The sequence below is a fragment of the Balaenoptera physalus genome (assembly GCF_965194825.1).
Source record: "Balaenoptera physalus genome assembly, chromosome: 19".
NCBI lineage: Eukaryota > Metazoa > Chordata > Mammalia > Artiodactyla > Balaenopteridae > Balaenoptera > Balaenoptera physalus.
In genome coordinates this window covers 16,055,301-16,070,681 of record NC_138900.1, presented here as the reverse complement: position 1 = coordinate 16,070,681, position 15,381 = coordinate 16,055,301, and the positions used below count along the sequence as shown (strand labels likewise).

General features: G+C 37.5%; 2 protein-coding genes across 12 annotated transcripts in view; one reads left to right on the top strand and one right to left on the bottom strand.

Moving 5' to 3' along the window:
- Positions 1–15,381, top strand: part of ZNF461 (zinc finger protein 461) — a 133,158-nt gene that overhangs the window by 77,267 nt on the left and 40,510 nt on the right. The window lies entirely within an intron of this gene.
- The window catches only part of ZNF567 (zinc finger protein 567), a 78,397-nt gene that overhangs the window by 62,383 nt on the left and 633 nt on the right, over positions 1–15,381 (bottom strand). For all 8 annotated transcript variants that reach the window (XR_014257106.1, XR_014257107.1, XM_082439430.1 and 5 more), the window contains exons 2-3: positions 14,204–14,303; positions 12,304–12,377 (exon numbers count right to left, since the gene is read on the bottom strand). Coding sequence is in view for 5 of the 8 variants with exons in the window: in XM_082439433.1 (XP_082295559.1) it covers positions 12,304–12,312 (9 nt within the window). In the remaining 3 variants the exon portion in view is untranslated. The remainder of the gene's footprint in view (positions 1–12,303; positions 12,378–14,203; positions 14,304–15,381) is intronic.

Below are 15,381 nucleotides of genomic sequence, written 5' to 3'. Positions count from 1 at the left end.
TATTTAAACACAACTTACTGATAATTCATTAAATGAAAATGGACTAAAAACTCTAATTAAAAGGTACAGTATCAGGAGTTACCTGGTTAGGATCCTGGGTGTTCACTGCCATGGCCTGAGTTCAATCCCTGGTTGGGGAACTGAGATCCCACAAGCCATGCGGTACAGCCCCACCCCCCCCACCCCAAAAAAGGTAGAGTATCAGACTGGAAATAAAAGTAATACCAAAATACATACTCTCTGTAACAGACTCATTCTAAATATTAAATCATAGGTAGGTTAAAGTATAAAGAATGGAGAACAGGTATACTATGTAAATACTAATTGAAAGAGATCAGCCAATATGGCAGAATAGAAAGACCTTGATTGAGCTCACCTCCTCTCACAAGCACACCAAAATTACAACTATTTACAGAACAACCATCAGTGAAAATGACTGGCACCTACAAGAAAAGATCTACAGATAAAGAAGGTATGACAAGATGTGTAGGAGTGAGGTTGAGATGTAGTCAAGTTCCAGCCCCCCAGGTAGGCTACGCATGAATGGGAGACTAATTATAATTGCAGAAGCTCTCCCCAAGGAGTGAGGGATCTGAGCCCCATTATCAGACTCCCCCGCCCCAGGGGTCTTGTGCCGGGAAGACAAGCTCCTAGAACATTTGGCTTTGAAGGCAAGTGGGGCTTACTTTCAGGAGTCCCAGAGGGCTAGGGGAAATAGAGACTCCACTCTTAAAGGCACAGACAAAAATCTCACATGCTCCAGGAACCAGGGCAGAAGTGGTAATTTGAAAGGAGCCTGGGTCAGACCTATCTGCTCATCTCAGAGAGTCTCCCAAAGAGGCCAGAGGCAATTACAGCTCACCCTAGGGACAAGACACTGGTGGCAGCCATTTTGGGGAGCTTGTTCTACAATGCAGACACTGTGCTAGCAACCTCCATTTTGGATTCCTCCCTCTAGCTTATCAGCCTCAGGACCCATCCTCCACCCAACAGCCCAAAGGTCCTAGTACATAGATGCCTCAAGACAAGCAACTAACTTGGTAGGGACAAAGCCCCACCCACTAGCAGACAGGCTGCCTCAAGACCTCCTAACCCCACAGCCGACCCTGGACATGGTCCTGCCCACCAGAGGTCCCAGGACCTAGCCCCACACACCAGTGTGTAGGCACTAGAATCAGGGCCCCCAGGGCCCTGCAATCAGACCCTGCTCCACTCACCAGTGGGCAGGCACCAGCCCCAGAATCCATGGTCCCACACACCAGTGAGCCTGCTCTAGAGTTGGGACCAGTCTCAACCACCAGCAGGTGGACATCAGTCAGACAACCACAGCCCTATAGCCTGTAGACCCAGCCCACCCACCAGCAGGCCAGCACCTACCCTGGGACTGGCTGGGCTCTGACCCCACCCACTAGCAGGCCAACACAAACTTTGGGACATGCCTCATGCTGCAGTGTCAGAAAATGGCCCCTCTCACCAGTGGTCAGACACCAGTTCTGGGACCCCTGGGCTCGGCTGCCAGACCCCAGGACCTGGCTTCACCCACCAATGGTGGACACCGGCCCCAGGGTCTCCTGGACTCTGCCCACCAGTGAGCTAGCACTAGCCCTGGGGTCACCTGGGGTTTCCCAGCCAGTTGCCTTAAGACCTGCCCCACCAACCAGCGGCCAGCAGTCTCTGCACAAGGCAAAGCCTGGCAACCAACCAGAACGGAGGCCAACCAAGCCTACAAGACCGCCCACAGTAAGCAATCTTTCACAACAGAAGGACCCATGCAACCCAACAGGGGGCACCCTAGAGCATACAGCTCTGGTGATAAGATGGGCGTGCACTGCTGGGACACACAGGACATCTACAAAAGGCCACTTCTCCAAGGTTGGGAAAGGTAACCAAACTACCAGATACACAGAAATAAAAACAGCAAGTTAGGTAAAATGAGGTGAGAGAGGAACATGTTCCAAATGAAGAAACAAGATAAAACCCCAGAAGAAGAATTAAGTGAAGGGGAGTTAGGCAATTTACATGAGAAAGAGTTCAAAGTACTGATCATAAAGATGATCAAAAACTCGGGAGAAGAATGGATGCATAGAGTGAGAAGTCAGAAGTCTTTAACAGTGTTAGAAAATATAAAGAACAACCAAACAGAGATGATGAATATGATAAATGAAATGTAAAATACAGTAGAACAAATCAACAGTAGACTAAATGACACAGAGGAACAGATCAGTGAGCTATAAGCAGAGTAGTGGAAATCACTGCCACTGAACAGAAAAAAGAAAAAAGAATGAAAAGAAATGAGGACAGTTTAAGAGGCCTCTGAGACAACATCAGGACACTAATATTCACATTACAGGCACCCCAGAAGGAGAATAGAGAAAGGGGCTAACAACATATTTGAAGATATAATAGCTGAAAATTACCCTAACTTGGGAAAGGAAACAGACATCCTAGTCAAGGAAGCACAGAGAGTCCCAAACAGGATCAACCAAAAGAGGAACACACCAAGACTTACTGTAATGAAAATGGCAAAAATTAAAGATAAAGAGAGAATATTAAAAGCAGCAAGGGAAAAGCAACAAGTTACACATATGGGAACTCCCATAAGGCTATCAGCTGACTTTTCAGCAGAAACTCTGCAGGCCAGAAGGGAGTGGCACGATATATTTAAACTGATGAAAGGGAAAAAGCTACAACCAAGAATACTCTACCTGGCAAGGCTCTTGTTCAAATTCAGTGAAGAGAGCAAAAGTTTTACAGACAAGGAAAAGCTAAGAGTTCAGTACCACCAAAACAGCTTTACAAGAAATGTTAAAGGGACTTCTCTAAGCAAAAAAGACAAGACCACAACTAGAAACATGAAAATTACGAAAGGAAAACTCTCATATGGTAAAGGTATTAAACCGTCCATGCACAAAGCTAATAGATTAAAACAAAAGTAGTAAAATCATCTATATCCACGATAAGCAGTTAAGGGATATCCAAAACAAAAAAAAAAGTAAAATATAATGTCAAAACCAGTAATTGTGAGAGGAGAAGAGAACAAACGCAAGGTTAAAATGCATTTGAAATTAAGAGATCAGCAACTTAAAACAATCACATATACATATATACATATACACACACACGTACATATACTGCTATATAGAAACCTCATGGTAACCACAAACCAAAAATCCATAATAGACACACACACACAAAAGAGGAAGGAATCCAAACATAACATTAAAGATAGTCACCAAATCACAAGAGAAGATAAGAAAAAGGAACAAAAAAGAACTACAAAAGCAACCCCAAAACAATTAACAAAATGGCAACGAGAACATATATTGAACATATCAATAATTAGTTCAAATGTAAATGGATTAAATGCTCCAATCAAAAGACAGAGTGGCTGAATGGATACAAAACAAGACCTGTGTATATGCTGCCTACAAGAGACTCACTTCAGATATAAAGACACAGACTGAACATGAGATGGAAAAAGGCATTCGTGGAAATGGAAATCAAAAGAAAGCTGAGGTGGCAATACTTATATCAGACAAAATAGACTTTTAAACAACGGGTGTTATAAGAGACAAAACATAATAATCAAGGGATCAATCCAAGAAGATGTAATAATTGTAAAAATACATGCACCCAACATAGGAGGACCTAAATATATAAAGCAAGTATTAAGATATAAAGAGAGACACTGACAGTAACAAAATAATAGTAGGGTACTTTAACATACATCAATTTGTCTATACAAAGAAAAAAAATCAACATGAAAACAAGGGCTTTAAATGACACATTAGTCCACATGGACTTAACAGATATACACAGAACATTCCATCCAAAAGCAGCAGAATACACATTCTTTTCAAATGCACATGGAACATTTCTCCAGGGTGGACCACATCATAGGCCACAAAACAAGTCATGGTAACTTTAAGAAAATTGAAATCATGTCAAGCATCTTTTCTGACCACAATGCTATGAGATTAGGAATCAACTACAAGAAAAAAAACCTGCAAAAAACACTAAAACGTGGAGACTAAATAATATACTACTAAACAACCAATGGATTAGTGAAAAAAATCAAAGAGGAAATTAAAAAAATACCTGGAGACAAATTAAAACACAAACACAATGATCCAAAATCTATGGGACACAGCAAAACAGTTCTAAGTGGGAAGTATATAGCAATACAGACTTATCTCAGGAAACAAGAAAAATCTCAAATAAAAAACCTAAACTTACACCTAAAGGAACTAAAAAAGAACAAACAAAAGCCAAAGTTAGTAGAAGGAAAGAAACCATAAAGATCAGAGCAGAAATAAATGAAATAGACACTAAAAACAAACAAACAAAAACAACAGAAAAGATCAATGAAACTAAGATCTGGTTCTTTGAAAAGATAAACAAAACTGATAAACCTTTAGACAGACTCATCAAGAAAAAAGAGAGGGTCTAAATCAATAAAACCAGAAATGAAAAAGAAGTTACAATTGACATCACAGAAATACAAAGACTCATAAGAGACTACTACGAACAACTCTATGCCAATAAAATGGACAACCTAAAAGAAGTGGAAAAATTCTTAGAAATGCACAATCTCCCAAGACTGAACCAGGAAATAGAAAATATGAACAGACCAATTACCAGTAATGAAACTGAATCAATAATAAGAATATTCCCAACAAACAAAATTCCAAGACTAGATGGCTTCACAGGTGAATTCTAACGAACATTTAAAGAAGAGTTAACACATATCCTTCACAAACTATTCCAAAAAATTGCAAAGGAATGAACACTTCCAAACTGATTCTATAAGGCAGTGTCACCCCAATACCAAAACTATACAAAGACATCACACAAAAAAGAAAATTACAAGCCAATAACACTGATGAACACAGATACAAAGATCCTCAACAAAATAATAGCAAACTGAATTCAACAATACATTAAAAGCATCATACACCATAACCAAGTAGGATTTAACTCAGGGATGCCAGGATGGTTCAATATTCGTAAATCAATCAATGTGATATACCACATTAACAAACTGAAGAATAAAAACCATATGATCATCTCAATAGATGCAAAAAAAAGCTTTTGACAAAATTCAATATCCATTTATGATAAAAAAAAAACTCTCAAGAAAGTGGGTATAGAGGGAACATGCCTCAACATAATAAAGTCATATATGATAAGCCCATAGCAAACATCATTCTCAATGGTGAAAAGCTGAAAGCATTTCCTCTAAGATCAGGAACAAGAAAAGGATGCCCACTTTTATTCAACATGGTATTGAAAGTCCTAGCCACAGCAATCAGACAAAAAAAGAAAGAAAAGGAATCCAAATTGGAAAGGAAGAAGTAAAACTGTCACTGCAGATGACATGATACTATACATAGAAAATCCTAAAGACTCTACCAAAAAACTACTAGAATTCATCAATGAATTTGGTAAAGTTTCAGGATACAAAATTAATATACAGAAATCTGTTGCATTTTTATACACTAACAATGAACTACCAGAAAGAGAAATTAAGGAAACAATTCCACTTACAATCACATCAAAAAGAATGAAATACCTAGGAATAAACTTACCTGAGGAGGTAAAAGACCTGTATTTGAAAAACTATTAAGACACCGATGAAAGAAATCGAAGATGACGGAAACAGGTTGAAAGGTGTACCAGGTTCATGGACTGGGAGAATTAATATTGTTAAAATGACCATACTACCCAAGGCAATCTACAGATTCAATGCAATCCCTATCAAAACACCAATGGTGGGACTTCCCTGGTGGTCCAGTGGTTAAGACTCTGTGCTTCCAACGCAGGGGGGTGCAGGTTTGATCCCTGGTCAGGGAACTAAGATCCCACATGCTGTGTGGCGCAGCCAAAAAAAACAAAAAAAATACCAATGGCATTTTTCACAGAACTAGAATAAATAATTTTAAAACTGTATGGAAACACAAATACCTCGAATAGCCAAAAGAATCTTGAGAAAGAAGAATAGATCTGGAGGTATCACACTCCCTGACCTCAGACTATACTACAAACACAGTAATCAAAACAGTATGCTACAGGCATAAGAACAGACACACAGATCAATGGAACAGAATGGAGAGCCTAGAAATAAACCCATGCACTTATGGTCAATTAATCTATGACAAAGGAGGCAAGAATATACAATGGAGAAAAGACAGTCTCTTCAATAAGGATTGCTGGGACAATTGGACAGCTATGTGTAGAAGAATGAAATTAGAATATTTTCTAACACCATATATAAAAATAAACTCAAAATAGATTAAAGACCTACATGTAAGACTAAAACCATAAAACTCCTGGAAGAAAACACAGGCAGAAAAACACTCTGACATAATTTGTAGAAATATTATTTTGGATCTGTCTCCTAAGTCAAAGGAAACAAAAGTAAAAATAAACAAATGGGATGTAATTAAACTTTAAAAGCTTTTGCACAGCAAAGGAAACCATCAACAAAATGAAAAGGCAACCTACAGAATGGGAGAAAATATTTGCAAATGATATGACCAATAAGGGGTTAATATCCAAAATATAAGCAGCTCATACAACTCAATATAAAAAAAAACCAAAAACAAAAACAAAACCAATTAAACAATGGGCATTAGATTAAATGGACATTTTTCCAAAGAAAACACAGAGATGGCCAACAGGCACATGAAAAGAAACTCACAATCACTAACATCAGAGAAATGCAAATCAAAACCACAATGAGATATCAATCACCTCACACCTGTCAGAATGGCTAACATCAAAAAGACCACAGACAACAAATGTTGGCAAGGATGTGGAGAAAAGGGAACCCTTATACACTGTTGGTGGGAATGTAAATTGGTGCAGCCACTAGGAAAAACAAAAACTAAAACTATCAATAGAACTACCACATGACCCAGCAATTCTACTCCTCGGTATGTATCTGAAAAAAATAAAAATGCTAACTCGAAAAGATACATGCACCCCAATGTTCACAGCAACATTACTTACAATAGCCAAGATATGGAAGCAACCTAGGTGCCCATCAACGGATGAATGGATAAAGAAGATGTGTGTGTACACACACACACACACACACACACACACACACACACACACACACACACACACTGGAATATTACTCAGCCATAAAAAAGAATGAAATTTTGTCATTTGCAACAATATGGATGGACTTGGAGAGTATTATGTTCAGTGAAGCAAGTCAGACTGAGAAAGACAAACACTGTACATTATCATGTATATGTGGAAGCTAAAAAATAAAACGAATGTATACAACAAAACAGAAACAAGACTCACAGACGTAGAAAACAAACTAGTGGATACCAGTGGGGAGATGGAAGGAGGGAGGAACAAGATAGAGGTAGGGGATTAAGAGGTACAAACTACTAGGTATAAAATAAATAAGCTACAAGGATATATTGTATAGCACACAGACTATAGCCAATACTTGTAATAACTATAAATGGAGTTTAACCTTTTAAAACTGTGAATCACCATGTTGTACACCTGAAATGTATGTAATGTTGTAAAATCAACTACACTGCAACTAAAAAAAAACAAGAAAGAAACAGAGGGAGATGCTCTAGATTAAAAGACATTTTTTGGAAATTAATTAATTAAAATTAATTCATTTTACATTAATTAAAATTAAAAATAGGGACTTCCCTGGTGGCACAGTGGTTTAGAATCCATCTGCCTGCCAATGCAGGGGACACGGGTTCAATCCCTGGTCTGGGAAGATCCCACATGTCACGGAGCAACTAAGCCCGTGTGCCACAACTACTGAGCCTGAGCTCTAGAGCCTGCACGCCACAACTACTGAGCCCACGTGCTGCAACTACTGAAGCATGCGCACCTAGAGCCTGTGCTCTGCAACAAGCAAAGCCACTGCAATGAGAAGCCTGCATATTGCAATGAAGAGTAGCCCCTGCTGGCTGCGACTAGAGAAAGCCCACACGCAGCAACGAAGACCCAACACAGCCAACAAAAAAATAAAAATAAACACTAATCATAAGAACACCAGAATGGTTACAATAGTATCAAACAAAATAGATTTCAGAACAAAGAATATTATCAGGGATTACGCAAGGCATTTTATTTTATTTATATTTACTTATTTATTTTTGGCCGCACTGTGCAGAGTGTGGGAATCTTAGTTCCCCAACCAGGAATCAAAGCCGTGTCTCCTGCACTGGAAGCGTGGAGTCTTAGCTACCAGACCGTCAAGGAAGTCCCAAGTAAGGTATTTTATAATGATAGAGGGGGTCAATTCATGAGAAGATATAACAGTCCTAAATGTGAATACACCTAAAAACAGAACCTCAAAATATATTAAGTAAAAACTGATAGAACTGAAAAGGAAAAATAGACAAATCCACAATTACAATTTAAGATTTTGACTTTCTTCTCTGTCATTGCTATAACAAATAGACTGAAACATCAATAAGGATACAGAAGACTTTACCATCCTAATCAACCAATTTGACCTGATTATTTAGAGAATACTCCATCCAATAACACTAGAATATACATTCTCTACAAGTGCACACAGAACATCCATCAGATGCTACTATAATCTGTGGTACAAAAAAAGTCTCCATAAATTTAAGAAGAATGAAATCATATACAGCATGTTCCCTGATTGTAACAAAATTAAACTAGAAATCAATGAGAGAAAGCTATCTGGAAAATCCCCAAATATTTGAAAATTAAACACACTTCCTCTAAACAACCAATGGGTCAAAAAGGAAATCATGAGAGAAATTAGAAAATGTTTTCAACTGAATGAAAATGAAAATACAACATGTCTAAATTTGTTAGAGAGAAATTTATAGCATTAAATGTTCTATTGGAAAAAATAAGTCTCATATCAATGATATAAGCTCCCATATACAAAACAAGAAAAAGAGTTAATTAAACCCAAAGTAATGAAAAGGAAAGGAAATAAAAATATAAGAGCAGAAATGAAGAAACAGGAAACAGAAAAATAATGGAGGAAATCAATGAAACCAAAAGTTGGTACTTTGAAAAGATCAGTGAAATCGATAAACCTCTAGCCAACTGACAAAGGGAAAAGGTGAGTCACAAATTACCAATAACAGGAATGAATCAATGGCACTGCTACAAACTGTACAAACATCAAGAGGATAAAAAGAGTAGATTTTTGAACAACTTTGTGCCAATACATTTTATAACTTGGATGAAATGGACAATTCCTTGAAAGACACAAATTATAAAAGCTCACTGAAGAGAAAAAAAAAATTGATAACATGAATAGCCATAGTTGTATTAAGGAAATTGAACTTCTAGTTAAACACCTTCCCACAAAGAAATCTCCAGGCTCAGATGGCTTCACTGGTGAATTCTAACAAACACTGAAGGAAGAAATAACAGCAGCTCTACACAAATTCTTTCTGAAAATAAAAGGAGAGAATACTTCCCAACTCATTCTATAAGACAGCATTACCTTGACACCAAAACTAGACAAAGATATTACAAGAAAAACTTGTAAATTCATCAAGCAATATATGAAAAAAGAATCTATCATGACCAAGTGGGGTTTATCCTAGGGATAAGCTGGTTTTTAGCACTTCAAAATCAATCAATATAACTCACCATGTTAATTTAAAAAGGGGAAAAGCCACATAATGCAGAAAAACCAACAGATGCAAAAAAACTTTTGACAAAATTCAACACCCATTTGTGATAAGAATGATCCGCAAACTAGAACTTCTTCAACCTGATAATCTGATAAAGAGCATCTAAGTAAAAATTGTCACTAATGTTACACTTTGTCAAAGACTAAATGCTTTTCCCCTCAGTCAGGAATAAGGCATAAATGTTTGTTCTCACTGCTTATATTCAACCTTGCACTGAAGGTTCTAGACAATGTAGTAAATAAAGCAAGACAGAAATAAAAGCAAGAAGGAAAACAGTAATTATTCACATATGACATGATTATCTATGTAGAAAATCCTAAAGAATCTACCAAAAAATTACTAGAATAAATTTAGAGAGAATGCAGGTTAATATAAAAAAATCAATTGCATTTTCATATACTAGCAATAAACAATGGGAATTTGAAATAAAAATGAATAGTATTTACAATAGCATAAAAAAACCTAGGTATTAATATAACAAACATTTGCAAGATTGGTACACTGATAACAACAAAACATTACTCAGAGAATTTAAAGATCTAAATAAAAGGAGATGTGCCTCATATTCATGAATTAGAAAACTATATTATCATTATTGATTACTATTCTTGAATTTAAACTATTAATGCATATTTTAATATTTTCCTCTCCCCAAATAGATTGTCTTAAACATTCTTCTAATGTGCTTTGGGTCTAATTCTATGAAAACTGTAAGATAAGAGCTAATTGTTTAATGTCATTGGTACAGAGTTTCTGTTTGGGATGTGAAAAAGTTCTGGAAATAGATACTGGTGATGGTTATACAACATTGTGAATGTACTTAATGGAACTGAATTATATACTTAGAGATGGTTAAAATGATAAAATTTTATGTCATGTATATTTTAAAACACACACACACACACACACACAAACAGAAAAGTGTAAGCAACACAAACATCCATAAGGGAGCACTGCAGTGAGCACTTGGAGGATTGGAAAAGGAGCAAAGGTGTTAAATGGGAAGATAAGTTACCAGTATGAGAGAGACACCCATGATATCAGTGGAGATAAAGGGAACTGAAATATAAGGAATAAGATTCACCACTAAATGGTCGTGCAGTGGAAAAGAGACACTTCTCAAGTTAGCTGTGTTAGCAGGTGGGTAGGGGCTGGGCTCATAAGCAGATTGAGGGGGAAAAAAAAGACTAGAATGGTAGGCGATAATAAGGTAAATCTTGGGCATGTGCCTGAAGTATCTGTGGAAGACACAGGTGGTGATATCTAGTTGGAGGTTGGATACAGTTTTGACACCCACAACAGAGATTTAGGATTAAAATTATTTGAGCATCATTAGAATAATAGTGGTAGATTGTGAATAAGAACAGGAGACTATACAGTGAAGAGAACCGATACAGAATCTGGAGAACACCAGTATTTAAGAGGTCCAATATATACAATGGAATATTACTCAGCCATAAAAAAGAACAAAATAATGCCATTTGCAGCAACATGGATGAACCTAAAGATTGTCATACTGAGAGAAGTAAGTCAGACACAGAAAGACAAGTATCATATGATATCGCTTATAGGTGGAACCTAAAAAAAGGGTACAAATGAACTTATTTACAAAACAGAAGTAGAGTCACAGATACAGAAAATAAACTTATGGTTACCAGGGGATAAGGGGGGGAGGGATAAATTGGGAGATTAGGACTGACATATACACACTACTATACATAAAATAACAAATAAGAGCCTACTGTATAGAACAGGGAACTGTACTCAGTACTCTGTAATGGCCTATATGGGAAAAGAATCTAAAAAAAGAGTGGATATATATATGTATATGTATAACTGATTCATTTTGCTGTACACCTGAAACTAACACAACATTGTAAATCAACTATACTCCAATAAAAATTAAAAAAAAAAAAAAAAAAGAGGTCCAGGTATAAAGATGAATTTTCTGAAAGAAAGAACCAGAATAATGAAATTGAAATCAAGAGCAGACTACTTCATGAGTTACACTCCTAGTTCAGTATGGTGATCTAAGTACATTCATTTACTTCTCTTGCATCTGAACATAAAATTAGAAGAAATTTAAAAATAGGAATAAATCTATAACACATACCACAGATTTTTAGGAATTATTAGCAGCTATGGGCAGAACTCAAGGAGCGGAGAGGAGAAATACAGGATTCTTGGTTTTTGTACACTCTGCCAAAGCATAGCTCTAGTCTCAAAGCCTCAAGACAGGACTTCTTGCCACTTAACTAATAGCAATCTATCAATTCCATCTCCATCTTGACTGTTTTTATCTTTGCAAGACAGGTTCATGAAGTAATATATTCTCATTTAATTTGAGGAAATGCATTTTTGTTCTAGCACTGCTTCTGGGAGAACACTGAGAAAAGATGTTGAATGATTATACCCACTTAATGTGTGAACACTGCTTAAAATTAGAAGGAGCACTTGTGGAAGGTAAAAGCTTATCTGACCAATATAGGAACAAGTGGGGGCTGCTTTCCTGAAGGGGAAGATAAACAGGAGGATTTTAGTACAAGAAAGGGAAATGCTCAAATATTCTTAAAAACAACAACAAAAAACTACTTCAGAAAGGAGAAAGGAACCATCACCTCACCTGAGCCATGGTTTTGAGATCTGCAAGAGATGACTGGTCTTCCTTTGGGCTCCTCTTTAGAAAAGGGGCGGTTCCTAAGAAGGCAAAACCAAGATGAAAAGAAGCCACATGCCACTACACATGCTTTTAAGCTCTCTTATGACTTACGAGATTGACTCAAGATTGACTCCATTTCCCTTGCTTTGGTGCTTGTCCACTCTATACACCCCACACCAATACGGGGGGAGAATAAGCTAGACAAAAATGATTTTATCCCCAAAGCCAGAGATACAGGCTCCTGGGGCAATGGGTTAGATTTTGGGCAAGCCCCCACCTCTCTAGCACTATCTTTTCTCTCCTAACCTGCCTACTATTATTAACTACTTCCAAGCTGTTCTCTATTAAGGCTCTACCATTTACATCATGAGCAGCAAAATTCTTGTCACTCCATACCCTCATGAGTACCACTGATGCAAACTTCCTGATGCTTACCAAGGTATACACTGTGATTCTAGTTCTTATTTTTCTTATTATGAGATAAGATAAGCTTCTATTCACAAGTTTAAAAAGCACCTTAATTTTTGTTTGTTTTTTAAATAAAAGCCAGGCCAAGCCAGGCAGCCAACTCCCCACGGCAGCCACCACCGCCATCCATCTTTAGTTTCTTGTCTGTGAAAGGTCTCAATTTTTTCACTTTTCTATTAACTTATTTTTATTTTCTGGATTGATATTAGATCTTTTTTAAAGGAAGGAAATTAATTCTGTAATTACTTAAAATAATTTGTTATAGTTTTTCTTTATCATACACTTTATTTCCTTTATATATTTGAGTGTATCTGGACTTCGTATTTAGTTCCACTGATCTGTTCATTTAGTTACCAGGATTACTCTGCAGTTATTATAGTTTTAAAACATATTTTAGTATCAGGTAGGCTTACTTCCCCCTTCATTATTTTTCTTTAACAATTTCTGTCTTGTTCATTTTCTCCTAAGAACTTCAGAAAGTTAAAAATTTTACTGAAATTTCAATGAAACTCCATGAAATGTTAGGGAGTTTTGACAATTTATCATGTGTCCCTGGTCCTTTTATTTAAGTCTTTAATTTTTGAGTCCCTTAGGAACATCAAAATTTTTTTTATACATCATGCTGTCTTTTGTATCTTATATTTTGATGGCCACTGGCAACTTTCCATAGTTTTTTGATGCATATATACACATACGCACAGACACATATATGAAACCTATTGATTTGTTAATGTCTTTTCCAGCAAACCTCTGAGTTTTCTAACTGTTGTCATTATTTGAACAGGATGGTAACTTAGAAATTTTTCTGCCTCAGACTCAGCAGATGTCCCAAAGATGGTAGGCAAAACAATCTTTCAATTGTCCCTCATCCTAAGATAAAGTCTTGTAAAGCAGCTGACTGTAAAGTTTTGCTACCATTAATTTACCTCCTACTTCGAGAGGCTGAGAAAAGGGAGTGTCTCTTTAAGAGAGCAAATTATTTTTAGAACATAGTTTTCTAGGGGGAAGAAAAGTAGGTGCTTCTCACTCCCTTATAATAAACAAGGGGCTCCTCAGACCCTGATGCCACTATAAATCAAAGTGGTGGGAGAATTTGGTGGGGAAATGTACATGTTTCCAGGATTTGGGCGGCGGGGTGGGGGGTGGAGCAGGGTGGTGGTGACTAAAGTGGCTAATTATCACCTGAGCTCCAGATGGGGAACCCACGGATGGAGCATGCCTAGGTTGGTTTGGATCCTGTCCAAGAGGACTGATGGGAGAGAACAAGACCTACCAGAGTAGGTGGGCCACTGCATGCCAAGAGGAGGCATCTAGAGAAGTGGCCGTGCCCATGAAAAGGGAACTGTATTTGGAAGTTCCCAGCAGTGGGGTCTCTCAGAAGGTAAATATGACTTACACTAAATTATAACGGTACCAGTCATCTTAGCCTCTTCTTGTCCCTGACTTCTGACTTCTCTTTTCCAGCTCCCAATCCATTCCAGCTGGAGACTATCAACCTAGAGGGAGTAAAGAGGGGACAAAATAGAGGTTGAGGAATTAGAGAAGAAACTGATCATGTTTTCTTTAGCACAGCACACTTCCAACAGGAGGGAGTTTTTGCTTTTAAAACAAGTTAGTGGGACTTCCGTGGTGGCACAGTGGTTAAGAATCCACCTGCCAATGCAGGGGACACAGGTTTGAGCCCTGGTCCGGGAAGATCCCACATGCCGCAGAGCTACTAAGCTCTAGCGCCACCACTGAGCCTGTGTGCCACAACTTCTGAGCCCGCATGCCACAGCTACTGATGCCCGTGTGCCTAGAGCCCATGCTCTGCAACAAAGAGAAGCCACCGCAATGAGAAGCCCGCGCACCGCAACGAAGAGTAGCCCCCGCTCGCCGCAACTAGAGAAAGCCCACACACAGCAACGAAGACCCAATGCAGCCAAAAATAAATAAATAAATGTATTTTAAACAATAAATAAAATTAAATTAAAAAAACAATTTAGAAGTATTGATTTCTACAGTGAACACTTTATTCAGCTAAATGAGACTGATCTTGTGTTTAAATGTTTGATTTTTTATCTTCACAATGACTGAAGAAATTATTGAAACTTTATTGTCCAGGAATTCACCCAAATAGAAATTCTGAGAGTAGCAGTTATGGGAGAAAGTTTTTTGTGTACTCCTAATGATGTTCTACTTATGTCAACATACTGGTCATTAGTCAATATGGGGTTTCACAATATACAATTGTTCCATCTGAAAATTATTTTAATTTTACCTCCTCCTCTCCGTTTTTAAAATCTCTATGTTTTTTTTACTTGTCTAATTGCCAGAGTCAAATTCTACAGGCATATAAAATGGACAATATTCAGACAATCTAAACAATACATAGTACTTAACTAGTCTTGCATCTACTTTCTCAAGTGCTCCATCTCAGTCACACAACGAGCCAGACACATTCCTAGTCACCGTGAATTGTGCAATTACTTGTGTGCACAAATACTTCAAAATTTGACATAGTCACAGTTATATCATCTACTACACAATCCCAATCCCATAGACACAATTCATGCATAATCTCTCAGAGCCCAT